This window comes from Peromyscus maniculatus, chromosome 3, assembly GCF_049852395.1.
Source record: "Peromyscus maniculatus bairdii isolate BWxNUB_F1_BW_parent chromosome 3, HU_Pman_BW_mat_3.1, whole genome shotgun sequence".
Classification (NCBI taxonomy): Eukaryota; Metazoa; Chordata; class Mammalia; order Rodentia; family Cricetidae; genus Peromyscus; species Peromyscus maniculatus.
Window position 1 is genome coordinate 57,032,717 of NC_134854.1, and position 19,221 is coordinate 57,051,937.

A 19,221-nucleotide genomic window follows, 5' to 3' on the forward strand; every position below is an offset into this window, starting at 1 on the left:
ATATTCCTTTCATTCACCTAATGAGTTGGGATTACATGCATGTGCCCACTACACACATACATTAAATATGGCACAAGTCTAAACTCTCCTTAGAAACATTGTTCTACATCTTGCCCTTTTCTCCTCAACCTATACCTCAAATATGTTGTGTATAAGTTCACAAGACCATGTTTCTTCTCTATTTTCATGTGTGTGATGTGCATGGGTATGTGTGCATGTCTGCATGTCTGGGGTACACATGTGTGTGGACCATTGAGGGCCTGAGGCTGATAACAAGAGTCGTCCTTAATCCCTCTTCCACCTTATTGATTGAAGTAGGGTCTCTCAGACAAACCCAAATCTCACCACTATGGCTCTTGTCTCTCTAGCCGGCTTGTTCTAAGGGTCCCTATCTCTGTATTCCAAAGGAAGCTAGAATTTCGGCCATGTTTCCACACCCACACAGCATTTATGTGGGTTCTAAGGACCTGAACTCCACTTCTAATGTTTTTTTTTTTTTTAACTGCAATCTGGTTTATTTCTATCTATTACAAATGTATAAAAGATCCTCCATCAACGCTGCTGATAGCAGCAGAACCTTGAGAAATATACCTTTGGTTTGCCTCAGAAAAGGAACACATATTGCACTGTAAAGTTTATAAAATTGGCGCAAAACATTTTCTAGTGTCTTTTTAATTTCTTTCTTTAGTGTTTTAAAGAGGATGTTCATTTTTTTTAATTAAATTTATTCTTTTGTTGTTGTTTGTTTATTTGAGACAAGGGTTTCTCTGTGTAGCTCTGGCCGTCCTGGAACTCACTGTTGTAAACCAGGCTGGCCTCAAACTCAGAGATCTGCCTGCTTCTGCCTTTTGAGTGCTGAGATTAAAGGTGTGGACCACCATGCCTAGCCCCAATCATATTTTTTTTAAAAAAGATATCTTTAAACTCCAGATGTTCAATGGTACAAAGGGAGATTTAAAAACTTAGGTTTGGGAGGCTCAGCTTATAGAAGCAACAAGCCATACTTTTCAAGAATGCCAGGGTGTTGAGGGCAGATGAAGAAACTATAGACTGACATGAAGGGTCCTGATTGTCCCAGAACCAGAATGACAGAGCACAGTGGGCACTTCATGTTAAGGTAGCCCTTCCGGGGCTATCTTATTTATCCCAGGGGATGGTAAGATCTCAAGCATGGGATGACTCGACCCTAACAAGCTTGAAGGCCAGCTGGCCCAAACCAGTAAGATACTCCCTTAGGGCCAACCCAGGTTAGCCTAAGGGCCTTAGCAACAGCAGCTGAGACATGATCTGGAGATGACCTGGACCAATGAGAGGCAGTCATGTCACACCAGCAGATGCATATTCATCAGACCTCCCGCCCTCCAGGGCGGGGTGGAAGGTATATAAGGCTTGTCTCTTCCCAAGAGACAAGCACAGGGTCCTGTGCTGTGCTCTTTGGGAGAAAGGGGCAAGTAGGCACAGAGTCAATGATGCAGACTCCTGCCACACTCAAGGATACCTAAAACTTAGGTGGGAAAAAGAAAACCAACCTACCAGCTGGAGAAGAGAGAATGTGGGAAATACCAGAGCCAGTGGCTTGAAAAGATACCAAGGAACTTACAATTTTTAAGTCTCTGCATTCCCAGATCATCACATAAAAAATATCATTACTTATGGAAATAAGCACAACCTACTCTGAACACAGGCCCTATTGTGCATTAGACACTCCTACCTGGGCCAATGTCTGGGCATCCCCAGAGGGCTGAGTTGGGGTAAAGTTACAGGCCTGCTTTAAATGCTGTTGCATGGAACACACTTTGTAACAGACTTGTTTTTCAGCCTCAGCTCTCAGATATTCAGTCATATCCCAACTCAGAGCAACTTGACCCTTGAAATATACATTTTATTGTGCTTGTTTTATTGTTATGTTTTTCTATTGCATAACAAAAGAGCTGAATGCCAGTGTTTTTACTGGGAGCCTGAGAGAAAGGTACTCAAAAACTTTACTTACATTGAAAATTCAATTTTAGAAAAAGTAACTGTTCCTAGAGATGGGGGGAGAAGGAATTCTGTCTTCAGCTCACAGGTGTAAGAGAACAGTTTGGGAAAACTTAATAATCTCCAAATTGTAAACCTCCCTCCCCTGCCCCATAAGACAGGGTCTCACTATGTAGTCCTGGCTGGCCTTGAACTCAGAGAAATCCACCTGTCTTTGCTTTCTGAGTGCTGGGATTAAAGGCATGTACCACTATGCTCGGCTCCCAACCTCCTACCCCCCCCTTTTAAAAAATCTGGGACAGAATAAGTTTCTATAATCATTTTACCCCACTTGCCCCACCCTTACCACAGGTGACTTTTTGGATGAAAGTTTGGCCCATAATTTAGTATAGTAGTTTCTGTCTGTTGAATCCAAGAATTCACCAGTATGGGAAGAAACGGACTTCCTATGAACATCTCCAGATTTCAGGTAAGATTTCTTAATATCTGGTGAGGAAAAGATAAATTTGTAAATGAAGAGCAAACAACAGAGTAAATTTCCTGATATGACAGCACTGTTTCCTATTTTATTTGTCAAAACACATAAAATACACTGTGTACTTTAATTGTGTGTTTCAACTTGAAAATAAATGAGACTCACCTTACAGTATTGATAACCCTGGGATGGTAATCAGACTCAGTTATCACAGACTTGGTAATAGCATTCATGTAAAACATATAAAAATGGCTTTCAATATTTAAAGTCACCCTTATAATTACATTCCATTTGACAAAATTCTCCAAAAAGCTTAGAAAAAAATTAAAACATGTCATTCTAAGAAGTGTTAAAGTTCAATGGAATAAGAATTATTCATAATTAACACTGAGCCTTTCCTCAAAACATCAGACTATCCAGAGGTATAGAATACATATTTCTGGACTTGCTAATGCAGATAGGTCCTCGGTTCATATACCTTTAAGATGTATGGAAGCATCAAGCATTTCAGGAGCATTTTAGCTTATAAAATGCTAAAATAAATAACTTCCCCAAGTATCTTTAGTTAATATGCTTGATTGAGCAGATACGGGAAACTACCCTACCCCACCCCACCCAGAGACAAAAGGAATCATTAATGTATCACAGAAGTAGGTTTTGTTTTTTAATATATAAACAAAATAGAATTGAGAAAGAAAACTTCTAGGTGAAGATGTGAAGTCAGAGGTACCAGAGGCTAAAGTTTGTGTCCCTGAACTAAAACGGAATGCAGGTTGCTGAGCTTGGGAGACAAGGCCTGGGCTCTTGAATCCGGTGAGAAGCTGCCAAGGATGTATCTGGAACTCAGCCCACATACAGAATAACTTTACACACAGAGCCTCACCTGGCCTGAAGACAGAAATCCTGTAGAAACATGAGACCTGAAGGCTCATTCTTAGAGTGATAAGTGAACAGGTACAAAGCCTTGGGTATGACCCCCTCTCATCAGCTAGGCATGGTGGCATCTACTTGTCATCCCAGCACTTGGGAGGTAGAGATAGGATGATCAGAAGTTCAAGGTCATCCTTGGCTAAAAGAGAACTTGAGACCAGGCTGAGTTGTATGAGATACTGTCTCAAAAAAATAAAAATAAAAATAAAAAATAAAAAAAAGAAAGAAAGAAAGAAAGAAAGAAAGAAAGAAAGAAAGAAAGAAAGAAAGAAAGAAAGAAAGAAAGAAAGAGAAAAGAAAAGACAAGAGGAGAAAAGAGGTGATGTGGGAGCATGGAGTGGGTGAGGTAGGGGCAGCGGGCAGTGGGTGGGGAGAAGAGTGATCTCTCTACTTCTGTGCTGTGTACTGGGACTGAACATGAACTTGAAGCAAACTGTGCTAATACCAAACCAATAAAAGAAAGTGAACAATGCAAAGTAATCCCGGCAGGAGAATCTAGAATTCCACATCCCGGGACCTGTCTTCAAAGCAGACATTGATTCACATGCAGTAGATGGTTGGGCTCATATCCCAGGAATTCTAGGTAAGGAGGAATCTCGAGAGGAACATGAAGGTAACCATACTTATCCCAACCAAACTGATCAAAAGGAACTGTATGTGGGAGCATCCTTGGTTAAGTCTTCTTGGTAATATCCATTCAATTCATATTTACTGAGCATCTACCAAGTGGTGGATGTAGTTCTGGACATTGGAGATAAAGCAATAAACAGAAACTCCTTGACCTGTGGGGACTGAAATAAAGCTGGAGACAGGCAAATAACACATTTTAAAATGTTAGTTAACATATACAATGACGTTAGATAAAGGACAGAAAGAGATGGCAAAGTGATCAAAAGAAGTCCTCTGAAGGAGGATGGGACGGGGAAGAGATTGTCAGGAGTTTAAAGGTATAAAGAGATAAAACATCTAAAAACTTGGACAGGTGGGTGGTGAACACTAGGCAGGGAAATCAATTTTATATAAAGATCAAGAAGCATGATTAACCTGAGTATTAGCATTAAGAATTCAGTGCTTGGGTAGATGGGAATGGACACAGACAGCTGGACAATGTGCAGAGAGCAAGAGACCTTGGAACCCTCTGTCCTAAATAGGTTTCCACCAAGTCCCTCCCCCTCAGGCTTCAGGGAACTCCGAAGAAGAGGGGGCAGAAATTGTAAGAGCAGATGGGATGGAGGATGCTAAGAAAATAAGGCCTTCTGGTCACAACAGGACTGTGGCATATATGAATCTCCCAAAATTGGCAGCGTGCACAGGGCTGCATGGGTCCAGGCTTGACAGAGTCCCAGTGCTACGAGGGAAAGTGGACACTGAAGCTATTTCCAACTGATGACCACTCATAAAGGAAAAATTTCTCCAATGGAGTCTCACTGGGTATACAAGGCACACTTATGGGCAGCCCATGCCCCACAGTAGATGGCCCAGCACAAATGAACTCAGTGGAAATTTTAGAGGGTGGTGTTGTTATTGTTTTGACTCATAATGCTTTGTCTGGGCTTTTTTTTTTCTTTACAGGTCTATTGCTTAAAAAATATATTATACACTATACGGTTTCCAATTTTGTGTTTTTACGGGATCTACATGTGTGCAAGTGTGTCTGCCTCTGGAGCTATATGTGTTTCGTGTGCTTTTTCTTCAGCTCATTTGTTTTGTCTTATTCTGGTTTGTTTGTTTTTTATTTTTTAGATTCCCATTTGTTTTCTGATGAGAGAAAGAAAGAACGGTTGCAGACTTGGGTGGGTGGGGAGATGGGGAGGATTTGGGAGGAGAAACCTTAATCAGACTACATTGTATGAAAATATCTATTTTCAATAAAAAAATTAGAATTCACTGCTAGGCTGGAGAGATAGCTCAGTGAGTGTCTGCTACAGATGCACGAACCCCTGAGTTTGGTTCCCTAGTACCCATAGAAAAGTCTGCTGTGGCAGCACATGTCTGTAACCTCAATGCTAGGTGGGGGATGCCTGGTGCTTGCTGGCTGCCAGTCAACCTCTGCGTGTGCACATATGCACATGCACACACACAAACGCGCGCGTGCGCACACACAATATGTATTCATATATACACTCTCCAGCAGCACCCCCCAAATTCACTGCAGCTAAGAAGATGGGTAATAGAGGAGGTAAACACCATGCTTCTTCCCCCCCCTCAAAAAAAAACACTTGTCCTGTTTGATTGGAACTTTATGGAAAAGACAAGATGACTCTGAACAAATTGAATAAAATAAAATTTTAGTTTTAAATATAAATGCACCATATTTTCATTATCTTTTCATTCACTAACAGACATCATGGCTAATAAAAAAAAAAGCTCAGTGTCAGGAATGGGTTACCTCTTCTGGAGTTGTTACCAGTGGGGTCTGCCAGATTCCCAAGCCTTAAAGGCTATGGTTATCCCATAGCAGTAAGACCCTATTGCTGAAGACACCACGAACTTAAGCCAGAGCATGGAGAAATCAAGCTATTGCTGACACAGAAGCTTCATTGCTGCTGGCTAGTTTTTATAGTCCTGGAAGGTGTTCATCACACTGCCAAAGGAGGACAGTAATCACCAACCTAGCAGCTGTGAACCCTGAGAGCTACAATAATGAACGACCTGTCAAGGTATGCCCACTGGCACAATTGTGTAACAGTGGCACAAATGTCATGGGAATAACCAAGCTCTTTCTGGTGGGTCTAAGGCCTGCTCTTTAAGACAGAACCCATACCTGGCGATGTTATCAGGACCTGTGGCTAGACAGATCACAGGGCAGGGCAGAACCTACTGCTTTACTCTGTTATGTCGACATCGTAGGGAGCTGACTCCAGGTGATTTATCATTGTAGATTAGTACATCCCTCAAACCTCCACAGAGAAGTAGATGGTGATTAACACAGAGACCCACAATCAGTCAAGATGTAGTGAATAAGAGACTATGGAATCCCCTGTCTCACACTCACTCTCCCCGAGCCTCAGGGGTCATTGTGGAAGAGGGCAGTGTAAAGACCATAAGGGCCGGGGCAGTGGATGACTAAAACAAAAACAGTTTTTCAGACACAAGAGGGCAGTCGCACGTATGAACTCACAGCATCTGTGACAGCCTGCAGGAGGTCAGGACAGATAAAATCCAGGAAGGAAGGGGAGACAGGCAGGAAGTCCCACGCCCAAGCTGGGGAGCAAGTGCAATGAGCAGATGCTGCGGGTGGAATAGTTTTTTTTTTTTTTTTAAGGGTGTGGCCCCTATCTGGATGACTGTGCTCCAGCAGAGGGTCACATGCCCAAGAGTAAAAACTAATGAGAACACAGAGCTGGGTGGGTAAGGAAGAGGCCGTGGGTCTGGGAGGAGTTAGGGGGAGGGAGGTGAATATGATCAAAAGTGTACGAGGTTCTCAAAAATAAAAATAATAATCTAATAAAAATATTTTAAAAGACTGGAGGCCATATTCATTGAAATAACTGCCATAGAGAAGATCATATATATGTGTGTATACATATATTTTCCTACCTACTTGATCTTCTCTATGGAAATATATTGTATATAAGCTAATTCAAAATATGGTTTTCATATGGGCTCCTTTTTCTAGCTTTCTGTACTAAGCCATCTGTACCATGGTACAACCAAGCCACTCTCAATCTGAGGCTACGGTACAGCTGGAATTCCAACAGTTCAATGTCTTGCGTAACGTTTGAGGCAGAGATGATATGTTTATATTACTTAAACTACATTAGAATGCCACCACTTTGGTGATATGGACTAGAGTTTCATGTCACTTAAAATATATTTTTTAATGTCCTAATCCAGCAAAAGACAAAAGATCTTCCTTCTCAGCTAAAACCTGACAGAATTACCCATGTTCCAATGCACTGCCTCAAACTTCCTGGGTGTCATCTTCAGTCAAAGCATCTAAATTTAGGTGTACCTTGAGGCAATGCTTTAAAAGCATGCAAACTACTTTATAGTCCACGAAAGACACGAGCTCTTCATTATAGAGGCCAGTTAAATTTATTTAAATGCCTACAATGGAGCGTAAATGAGTTTAATGAAGCATGGCGGATTTTCAAGTTGCTGTATGGATAGTATCATTATCAGACGCAGGAGAATGCAGAAGGATATGGAACAACTGGATGATTTTCCAATCAGCTTGCACCTTGTATTTAGTCACATTCCTTTGAAGTCAAATGACTTAAATAGTATTTGGACAAAGCATTTTAAAGGAATAAGCACAGAATAACCACAGCAAACGTGGTAGAAGACAACACACGAGCAACAAACCATGTACGTGTTTAATATTGTATCATACAGGCAACATAGGATATTTTACAACAGGAAAGGAGAAAATAATCTACGTTAAGGATGTGCTATCACAGGGAAACATCCAGGTCAGGAAGTACTAATGAAATTGCCATGTAGCAGCCAGACTGTGAACAATATGAAAAGTGAAAGCCCATTTTAATAACCAATGATTCTATGGTAGTAAGATTACTTGTGTAACATATCCATGTGGCCACTCTCCATACACATAAGGCTGATCATTTTTCAATAGGAAAGTCTGTGAATATTTAAATAAAAATTTGAAAAGGAATTGTATTCCCACTAGTTTTTCTCTCTTTGAAAGAAACAGTCTCTGGAATGGATGACTTGGGAAATAGGCTCCAATTTTCAGAAAAAAAAAATGTCTCAGTACCCATTGACTTCAAAGACATTCATTTTTTTCTCCCATGCAAGGGCAACTCTAAAAACATGCAGGTTTTTTAAATTAGGAGTAATTTATCCCTGCCATGATTAATACATACACACAAGTAAGTTCTCACAACCCCCTACAAGAAATATACATATAAATATTCATCATGAAATATACAATCGTGGACAAAGGCTTAAGACAACTTAAAACACAATAATGTGCTATAGAATATAAACTTTATTTCTAACAAAATAGTTACACAATTTGTGGTAGAAAGTGAAGAAAAACAGTGAGTTAGTTCATTAGGGAGTATTTTCACAAAGCTGAAGGTACCAAAAAGCTATTTTTCTAAGACAGAACTGCATCTCAACACATCAGGCCTGTTTGTGTTCTAAGAAAGGAATAACAGCAAGCAGAAAAATCATTTCATATAATTCCCATGATAATTTTCCAGAGTAAAATAGGAAAGTACGTAGAAAGCTATCTCATAAGTCCAAGGAAATAGAGTAATAATGTTCATGTTTCTAAGGCAAAATGAATACATCTGCAAAACTATTATAACAGTGAGATGCTGTATTCTTCGGTGTCCAATCAAAGGGATAACCAGCTACTTAAACAGAAATGGATTCCACACCGGAGAAAAAAAGAATGCACGTGAAGATATAGTCATAGACAGAGAAAATGAAGTTCAAAACCTTTTCTTCCTTCTGGACTTCATATTTTGTAATGTCTTCTGTGGAGCTCAAATAACAAGCCAGCATTCAGACACCGACTCCAGAACATTCCAATTAAAACATATGATAATGCCAGGGCTTTTTTAATAAAATAAGTAAGTTTATCATGAAGTTGCTAGCTGAAGCTTTGAAGGAAATAAAATACAGAAGGGAGAAAAATGTCAAGACTGGAAGCTTAGCATAAAAGAGCTGCATTGTATGGGAAAGTTAGGGACAAGGAGAAGCAGCAGGGGACAGGCAGGAGGGGACAGAAGCCTGCAGGGGCTTTAGCACAGGTCTAAAGTCTCTGCTACTTAAGCCAATATGTTTGAATAAATCTTGCTGGTGTACCACAATGCCACCAACAGAAACAGAGTCCCTTGTTTACTGGCCTCCCTTGACTCAACGGACCTTCTTTCCTCAGCCTCTTGAGTAGCTGGGACCCAGGCACGTGCTGTTGCACCTGGCCATAATTTAGCCTCATGAGCAACTGTCTCCAAGTCACCATTTCATCGGTCGCTTTCCCTGACAAAGGTTTTTCTACTTCTCTTCACTTGGATGTTTAGTTTTGTTCTTGGAAATTGAGGGTTGGTAGATCCAGAAGTAAAGGTTTTGTCTCAACCCACCACAAAGAGAAAACAAATAAACGAGTCTGTTACCCAGACACGTAATGTGACAGCATGTGCTGTCGACACAGTAGAATATACTGGATCTCTATCAACAATGAGATAACAATAAAAAGAACAGACAGCCTTTATTGAGCATGTACTATGTGCCAGCTGTTATCCTAAGTGTTTGATGTTTGTGTCACAGGGAAGTTCACCATTGCTCAGATTTGATACCTCTCCTTGTCTTCGGCAGGCGGCAGGCTGCCTGTGAATGCCTATTGAAGAAGCCCTCTATCTTAGGAATATTATGCCGAACTACTAATTCTTTTTAATATCATTCTAATTTATTTAAGCTCCTTAAATTAGTCAAGGCTGAAGTCATAAAGGGATTTTCAGAGAAGATGATTTCATTTAACAAACACTTCCACCTAGTTTAAATAGGACACGCTGGCCTATTCTAATTGATTATCAAACACAATATTTTCTTTGCTGTTTACATGTTAGTGCTAACAAACGCTCATCTCAGTACTTACCGCAGGGCAGACATTATTCTGGGTGCTTTCCGTATGCTCACTCATTTACTCCCGACTAGAGGGGGTTTCCAGTGATTATTTTGATGGTCAGTGTTATTTGTAATTGAGACTTTCTAAGGTTACTATCATTAACAGAAGGCTTTCAGCTTTTGCTGCTCATGATGGCCGTCCCACAGTCAACTTTCAGATTAGAGGTCTGCTCTGCTAACATTACCTACCATCAACACACAGAAAGAGGGGCAGGCCTTTGCTTTCTTCTTTGGATGCTTAGTCAACATGGAAAAGTTATTACTAAAGTTAGTCTTTCAAATCCTACCATGCACGTAAACTCACGTATGGACATATAGTGCTAGACACCATATCACACCTCAAGGACCTCAAGTGGAATTTGGGGGCTCCTTTATCGTGACAGTGTTGTTTATAGGGTTGTCATGGAGCTAAGGGCAAGAGAGTTGGCTGATTACTTACTCTAGCATCACCACTCAAGAGTGTTTTAAAGTGTTTTATAAGGTTTATATAAGAGCTTATAGCTTTGTATAGGAACTTGGGCTATTTGAATTTGAATTCAGGCTGAGGTCAAAAACAACAAAGGGCTTAATTGCCCCTATGCCAGATCCTGCCCTCAGAGAAGAATTCAGAATAAGTTGAGGCTAGCCTGTCCAACCAGCCTGAAGGCAGATAGAGAAAGTAGGTGATCTGGCAAGTAGGGAACAGGACAAGGTTGAGGTCCAGAGGCTCGGCAGAGTGCAAACTACATTGTAAAACTGATTTAGTAAGCTACAACCTGCACTTAGAAAATTTAAACTCAGCACCATAGAAATTGGGAGCCCATCACCTATGAAAGGCGTCTTATGATACTTTATTTCCTATCTGTGAATGTGTTTGCTGGACCACGATACTGTAAAATGTACTTCTGCCTATGGAGCTTGCTCAAAAATATTTTAAGCCAGTGAACTAATGAATTCTGGGAACCACAAAAGCATTTCCTGCTACAAAAGCATGGTAATTAATGAAAAAGGCAGCTGGATTCTTCACAACCAACAAGTGGACCAGTTGTTCTAAGTGGATCATAAATCAAAAAGAAACTTGGGTTCTGTCCACTCTACGAAATCACCCAACACATAGAGGTTCTTGTGTGAGGCGATGCATCCGATGTCTGGAGGAGGCTGTTCTGGAGGAGGCTGTCCTGCTTTTCTGCAAATTGGAATACACCAAATAGACACGGCAGCTCTTCAAAGTGTGTGTGTGTGTGTGTGTGTGTGTGTGTGTGTGCGCGCGCGTGAGTACGCACACACGCACGCACACACGTGCATTAATTCTGTTTCCCTTTTTAGAATAAACATGAACTCGTTGTAGAAAATTGGCAAAATACCAAAAGCATAAATGAGAGAAAAACGTTAGTCACAACCTAGCATCCCAGAACTACCATGAGCGGCATCCTGGCTGTACCTCCTAACCTTCTTTCCTTCCCATGTGGAGTGAACACTATCTTCCTAGTAAAGATTCACTGGTATAAGGGCAACATAAGGCAGATGTCTCTAGCAGATGGCCACGCTGTAAATGTATTTCAAAAATTCCATTACATGGAGTATTTCTAACCTTCATTATAAAATTTGGTATGAACGTTCTCATGTATATTTCCTCATGATACTTCTTGGATCTAAATGATCAGATTAAAGGTCTGTCAACTCTTTGACAGGAGCTGGAAAACTGTTCTCCAGAAAAGGTATGCCCATTTGTTTCCTCACTGTTGACACCGATACTTTACCCAAATAGATCTTAATCTGTTTTATATCTGGTTTAAAAAAAATGGTATCAAAAAAGTCTGTTCTGTTTTCACTTACAGTGAGATTAAATTGTTTCTGACGTGTTTATTGGACATTTTTACTTCCTCTTTTGTGAGTTGCCTGATCATGCCTTCTCTGTCTTTTGGGGGCTCAGCTCTTTATGTCCTTGAAGAAGGCTCTTACGCCTGGCGGAAATGCTCTCTGTTGATTTGAACACTAAACACCGGACTTCCTTAAGAAGGTGGTAGTATGCAGACAGTGACTTTTAAAGCCCACATGGATTTTTGTTTTCTCTCTAAAGATCGCTTTGTGACAAACCTCAGGTGGAAGCAATATGAACTTTGCCTGTTGGTATACATGGAAAATGTCATTTTATATATTTGTGTTCTGCATTGAAAAACTGAAGTCTTTCCTTGTGGCAAGAGAACCAATACCAGAGTAAAAGCCTCTCGCCAGAGACAACAGTCTTGCCCTCTCCTTTCAAAATGTCCAACAACAGTGAATCTGAGGCATAAAACTTCAATCCACAGAAAATCACAAAGAAAAAACCCTATTATTATGAATTCCAGGGGTTAGTACCTCCTCCACAGCATAGGGAAACTTGCTTAATGTGTCCCACTCAAACACTAAGGAGAAATGCAGCTCCAAAGGCCTCCAAAACAGCAGCCAAAGAGGACACCCAACATGGCTCTGGCCCACTAAGGCACCCCAAACTCCATATACAGAAAATGAGTGGTGTCCTGGGCATCACAGTGCACACCTTTAATTGGAACATTCGGGAGGCAGGGACAAGTGGATCCCTGTGAGTTCAAAGCCAACCTGGATTATATAGCAAGTTCCAGTCCAGTCAGGGCTACATAATGAGATCCTCTCAAGAAAAAAAGAGACAGGCGATCCTTTGCTTGCTGTCTTTCATAATCTACCCTCTCCACAGCCAAGCTAAACACCAACTGGATTTGACCTCCCTGGACACCAGTGCCATCTTTCAGGCCCTTGCTGGCCCTGTCTACCTCCTGTCATGATGAGCCTGTCATTCTGTTTCTAGTATTTTCTTCCTTAACTTTACCCCAGAAGTACAAATCTAAGCACCTCCCCTCCCCGCGCTGTTACAAGATGAGGCTTCCAGAGCTCCTTCTCGGGGCACAGATTAGATAGGCCTACAGTTCACCTGGCAGCTGGGGCCTTAGGAGACGCCAGCTGTTCCTGTTTGTGTGTTTGAGCAACAGGAAGCATCCCCTCCTGCATCCATACACTGAGCAGTTCTGCAGCCCTGAAGTCTCAGCTGAGGGATGAACTTCTCTGAGGTTTTTGCTGGTACAGTTCTAGCAGGCTGAACTCAGTGCCCTTACTACAGTCTAGAAAAGCAAATGAACAGGTTGTCTTATCTGTGGAATGCCAAATACAGGTAAGCTTGTTTTGGGATCTCCAGACACCCTAATTATATGGTGTAGTAATGGACCATTTTGTCAGAGTTCCCTGAAGTGTCAGCATCATCTTATGATATACCTAGCAACCATTACTTTGTCTGGCACACAGAAAATGCTCAATAAAGCCTTCTTGATGATGATTCACTTAATAAACATAAATTACTCTAAAAAAATCATGCTCTAACTTTTATCTTGGAGAAGGCAGATAAATCAGAGGATATCCACTAATATTTCAATTACAAGAAGAGTCTTGTTCGATCCTTATATCCCTGATCTTAAAAATATCAGTGTCCTCTATTGCACTCGAGATAACATTTGCCATTCATACAGGTTTGTGGGCACATGTCTTTTGCATAAGGTAAAACACAGGTACTAGTCATTGGTTATAAAATGAAATACGGGATATCAAACATGGCTTCAATACATTGCCTGTACATACAGTAAGTACTCAATGGTTATCTTCTAACTTTTTTTAAAGAGTGGAATTGTGAGCTGATGGCCTTGACTGAACTTATCCTCCTTTTTGGAAACACCATCTCCACATGGAGCAGTGAACCCAGTGGGACATGGATGATGGTAACCATGCCCAGGCCAGAGCTGATTGGTCTAAATGAAAGCTTGATCAAAGGGACAATCGGCCTTTCTTTGGATTTCCTTTCTAACCTTAAGGATGATTTAGATGAATCCCTTTATAGCAGTGCTGAGAGATGCCACCGGATGTAGCTTGAGAGTTGTTGGTGGGCGTGTCCCTGCTATGTAGAGAGAATGACGTAACCATTTGTAGTTCAAAGGATGGAGCCAACATGGAGAGGGACAGAGGTGAGAAGTGATGGTGGTCCTAGACTCCAGCTTAGTCCAGAAGAGGACAAGAACCTAGGTGATGTTCAATGGCTGGCCCCTTGCCTCTCTGAGAGTCTGCTGCACCCTGGCCCCTTCCCACAGTTTGGTTGTGTGAGATGCACACATACTTCCTTCCAATAGATTTCCACAGGCTGGCCCTGGCCATCCCTTAGTCATTGTCAGGAATATAATAGAATAATATGGAGAGACAAATGAAAAAACAGATTCCCCTGAGTTTTCGCTCCACAAATTCTTTTAAGTGATTCAACCAGATGCTTTGGCATAATGAAGCCATGGACCATGAGATTCCTATTCAAAGACAGAAGGAAGATACCCATTTTGAAGTGTACAAGCAAAACATGGGCCAATTCAGACCTCGAGTGCTCGCCGGCCAGAGTCGAGCTTACAGAGATGCGCGCTCACAAGTTAAGTGCAGGCTGGCAGTCTCTGAAACCTGCAAGGTTTCTTTTTGCAGCATTCCCTTTTGCTGCAGGCTCCTCCGATCATGTAAAAAGCATGAAGAAATGTTCTAGTCTACAAGGGAGTTTTCCTAATGAAGGAAACAAAACATTATGGTCATTTGCCCTTCTTCAGCCATGCGTCCTATTGAAATTCACAGCTGAACACAAGAGCCCCGTGATGACACCAGCATCATCACACCAGCTGTCTCCCCGGCCGCTGCCACAAGAGGAACAGAGCTACAAAGTCCCCAAAGCAAGGCGCTCACTGGTGGCCACAGAAAGAAACCAGGGGCGCACCTTGGTGTCCCGACAGCAGGACACTCAGGGGTCACAGCTTCTCAGGAGCCAGGGCTTATACTTGGATGCTCTGGCTGCCCCTGGCTCGCAGTCTTCCTGTCCGGCCACCCTGCTCCTCCTCGGACGCCTGATTCTGGGGAGCAGTAGGGCTTCTGTTCTGTGGTACATCCCCATTTTTCCGAGTTCGTTTTTCTTTGGATTGCTGCTTAGACATCAGTATGTTGTGCCTCTGGGCGTAGCCCTGTCTGATCTGACTGGTGTCTTTATGGGCTTGTGTCTCTTTGGCCCGCAGCTGGCTAGGGGCTGCAACCTCCTGCTCTGAAGGCTTCCCCACAACCTCTTTCTTCTGAGACCTTTCCTTTTTGTGAGCCTGCTCTCTCCCCTCAGGATGCACCCCCAGGGGCTGAGCTTCTTGGGTTGGTTGATTCTCACCGAGGGCTGTTTCGTTTTCTTGAGCTAATCCTTCTAACATTTCTCCGTTTGGGGACGCACCTTCAGATGGAGCCAGGTCCTTCTTTCTGGAATTGTGTGCTTTGTGGTTTTTGTCCTCCTGGTTCTGGGGGTCTGCTGATACTGCTTCAGTGTGGCTCAGAGAGGACTTGGAGTCAAGTGGGTCAGACACATTCCTAGGAGTTGGCTTGCTATGGGATTCCGACTGCTGGGCTGTCTGAGACTTTACACCTGGCATCTTTCTTGGGTATGGCGACCCTTTAGCTGTCTCTCTCTGCCTGAGTTTTTTTCCCCTAGCATCCTTCTGCTTAGCAGCCTCTTGGCTGTGAGGTGACGGCTGTAGGTCTGGAATCTTCTTGCTGGAGGCACGGCCTACTTTGGGAGTTTTCCTTCCTTTTGCAGGCTTTGAAGCAGGCCTTGGCCTAGTGTTCTGAGGCAGCTGAGGTTCCACAGAGGGAGCAGGAATATGAGGGAGCCGGACTGTGGGTGCCTCCTCTTCCTGGGGAGGGTTGGTGGAGTGCTGCTGGGCTTGTTCCTGGGTCGGGGGGCTAATAAGCGGGAGCTTCACCTCGCTGGCTTTTCCAACATGGGCTTGCTGTGGACTATGAGCTGCCTGGGGGCTTGGGTTTGGGGGTGGTTTGGACTGGGGAGGGCTGATGGGAGGAAGCTTATTGGGGTCTCCATCCTGAGTCGGGAGAGACCTGGGAGAAGGAGCTGGGGTCTGATCTGAGCTTGTCCCCAAAGCCTCTTCCCTGCTGGGAGAGAGAAGCTTGGGCGTGGGTCTCCTGCTCTGGAGAGGAGCCAGGGTTTGGGGCTGGGGTAACCTGGTAGGAGCTAGCCGACCTTTAGGCAGCAAGGCCACCGGCTGTTCCCTGGCCTGGGTATGTGCTGAGTTTGTGGATGAGTCTTGGGGAGGTGGAATTTCTGGGTAAGGAGTACTGGCACGGACAACCGCTTTGGGGGTTCCCTCCTTCAGAGGTGGTTGAGAACCCCCAGCAGGCTTCACTACATCAGAGGCGGAGGGCTCTTCTGGCAGACTGTGAGGGGAACTGCTGGGTGCAGGGTGGTCTGGCCCAGTTCCCTCATCCTGCGCCCTCGGAGGACTGAGGGAGGCTGGGTCAGGTACCTGTGAGGGTTCCGCTGCGGGTGGGTTGCTAGGGGCCCCTTTGATCTCTCCGGATTCCTTATCCTGGTCTGGCTGAGGGCTGCGTGGGGGAGGGGGGTCAGGATGCTGAGGGGGCTCTTGAGCTGCAACAGTAGAAGACTGTCCTGCTTTTAGTTCATGTGGCTCAGGCGCATCTTCGGGGCCGTCCATCTCAGCGGTTATTTTGGGAGGGAGGTTGGCTCGCTCACCATCCCCTTCCTTCACCTTTGGTGATGTGTCTTGGGCTTGCTGAGGAATATCAAGTGTTGAAGAACTGACCTGCTGAGGTGGATCCAGGTGGCTGCTGGAAGAAGGATCCTTCTTCGGGTGTTCTCCCTCCTCAGTTAACTCTTGGCTCTGTGGGAGAGCTGGGTTCTGACTTTCAGGGGTCTTTGCATGAGTCTGCACTTCTGGGAGAGCCTCTGGTTTGGGGCCATCTGCCTGCAGTCTTGCCAAGCGCCTGGGGGAGGGGACCAGGTGTGCTGGGACCCCAGAGATGGTCTTCTTGCTAGAGGGGGCGCCTGCTTTAATATAAAGAGAAGTTAGCTACAAAGGCTCTTTACTGCTGGAAATAAACAACAAAACCCCGTTTCTTTTTGGGTTGCACAAAGGACCTTAAAAAGAAAACCACAGTAGACCATCCTTCTCCTTGAGGAGACGAAGTGGCTACAAGTCTCTAATGGGTAGAACTTAGGATCATTTCTAGTGAACTGAAAAGATGAACGTTAATGAGAAAGCATCCAGATGTTTGCTCAAAACCAAGTCTGGATCTGCGGATGGTAACGGGGTTTCCCAAATGGAGACTGGTTTTGCTGTTTGTGGCTCAGACACGAGCTGAGTGCTGATAGGAGCCCTGGCTGTTTACTAATACCCTCGAGGCTCAGCGTCCAGCATGAACTCAGTGGGTAAGAAACGGAGGAAGGAGGGCATGGGTTCAAGGACCTCCACCATAAGACACCAGCGTCTGCTCCTGGAGTCCAAAGGTCCCAAGTTCCTATCTTCACCCCACCATCACCCCAGATCTCCCTGGCTACAGAAATGGCTCCCAGAGGCCACTGGCAATACAGGTCCTCCAGAGAGGGCCTGCTTCCCCGAGTCACACCTTCTCAGTCAGAGTGGCCCTGGTCCCCCAGACAAAGTCACCCCATCCGGCACTGGCTTATAAATGACAGAAGCCTTGACATGTTTGTGGTGACCTAGCTACCATCTTAATCCACCCCAGACAGCACAGCTCTGAACCGTGCAGTGGTCAGAGGTGACGTGTCAGTCTGGAACAACCTTGAAGAAACCAGTCTGAGTTCAACTTGGAAGAGACTTTGGTGACCCCAGAGTGACCCACCTCCAGCAGCAAATGTGTCCCTGGCCACTGTCCCCTCCCCTAAGGAAGGGTGGGTGTGCGCTGCTCTGGATTCACAATGAGCCTTCTAGTCTGGTCCTCTTTTGTATCCAGTCAAACTAGATGTCTCCTGAGAGCGGCAGGACACGTGGGGGCTGAGTGAAAAGCCTCCCCCGTGGTAAGATTTCTGATGGCACCCTCTGTTCACTGTTTTTAATCACCAAATTTATCACAGATATAAACTAAAACACAACTTTAGACAAGAAATGAGGTTAAAATAAAAAATGAAATTAACCAAAACAGGCAAACTTACAGAGAACAGAAAGTAGACCAGAGGCCACCAGGCAGGGGATGACTACTTAATGAGCCGTTTCTATTATAGACAAGTGAAAAACTTTGGAAATAGGTGGTAGTGGTGGTTACACAACACTGAGAATGTAGTTAATGGCACTGAATCTCACACTTAATACAATTAAAATGGCAAACTAGGGCTGGCAAGATGGCTCAGTGGTTACAGCTCTTGCTGCCAAGATCAATGACCTGAGTTTGATCCCTGGAACCTACATAGTGGAAGGGATAGTCAGCTCCCACAAGCTGTCCATTAATCTACACACACATGTGTGCATTCACACACACACACACACACACACACACACTGTAAAAAATTCTACAGCACGAAAAAAGCAAATTATATATGCTTACATGATGCATGCAATTCATGTATACAACTTAAAAGGAAAAGCAAAGGACAGTGAAACAGCGCTGAAGGCACTCTCCTCTAATTGTACGGGCAGACAGACAGGTTTTCTTCTGCTGCTTTGATGATTTAACAGTTCACGATATTTGGTTAAATGATACCATGCCCTTTGCTGGAAGATAAAAGCACCACTTTATGGGCTGGCAAATTGCTCCATTTTCCCTTTACCATTAATCAGAATTAAGAAAAATATAATTCCATTTCATAACCTTTATGGCAAGAGCTCAGGCTGCTCATTAGTTCCACTTCCTTAAAGCCTCACTGGAAGCAGCGACAGACCAAGACACAGGACCTAGAGCAACATTTCTCAACCTGTGGGTCGTGACCCCTTTTTTCAAATGACCCTCTCACAGGGTTGCTTAAGACCATTGAAAAACACAGATATTTACATTATGATTCAAAGCAGTAGCAAATTGCAGTTATAAAGTAGCAACAAAAATAATTTTGTAGATGGAGGTCACCACACCATGAGGGACTGTATTAAAGGGCCGCAGCTTTAGGAAGGCTGAGAGCCATCCGGCTATAGAGGCCGAGGGTGAACATACACTTACATTGAGAAGCAAACTGAGTGAGTTTCTCCTTACTTCACGGAAACTACACTGTTAACTTCATGCTTTAGAAACAAATACTTCCTACATTGCTCTGGGAAATAGGACAGTGCCGCACTTAATTGGTATGCATTTAAAATTAATGGCACATCTAAAGTCGTAGGAGCTTCTCAGCACTGAATACCTAAAGTTTTTTATGCATGCGTTCAGGGAAATTCAAC

General features: G+C 43.5%; 1 protein-coding gene across 3 annotated transcripts in view; it reads right to left on the reverse strand.

Annotated features, from left to right (window-relative positions):
• Window positions 1-19,221, reverse strand: part of Lrguk (leucine rich repeats and guanylate kinase domain containing) — a 122,025-nt gene that overhangs the window by 23,280 nt on the left and 79,524 nt on the right. For 2 of the 3 annotated variants that reach the window (XM_006990370.4, XM_042273021.2), the window contains exon 16: window positions 2,324-2,463. In XM_006990370.4, the coding sequence (XP_006990432.2) occupies window positions 2,324-2,463 (140 nt within the window). Of the gene's footprint in view, window positions 1-2,323; window positions 2,464-8,325; window positions 16,881-19,221 lie in introns of those variants that run through there. The other variant, XM_076566557.1, reaches the window with a different exon arrangement.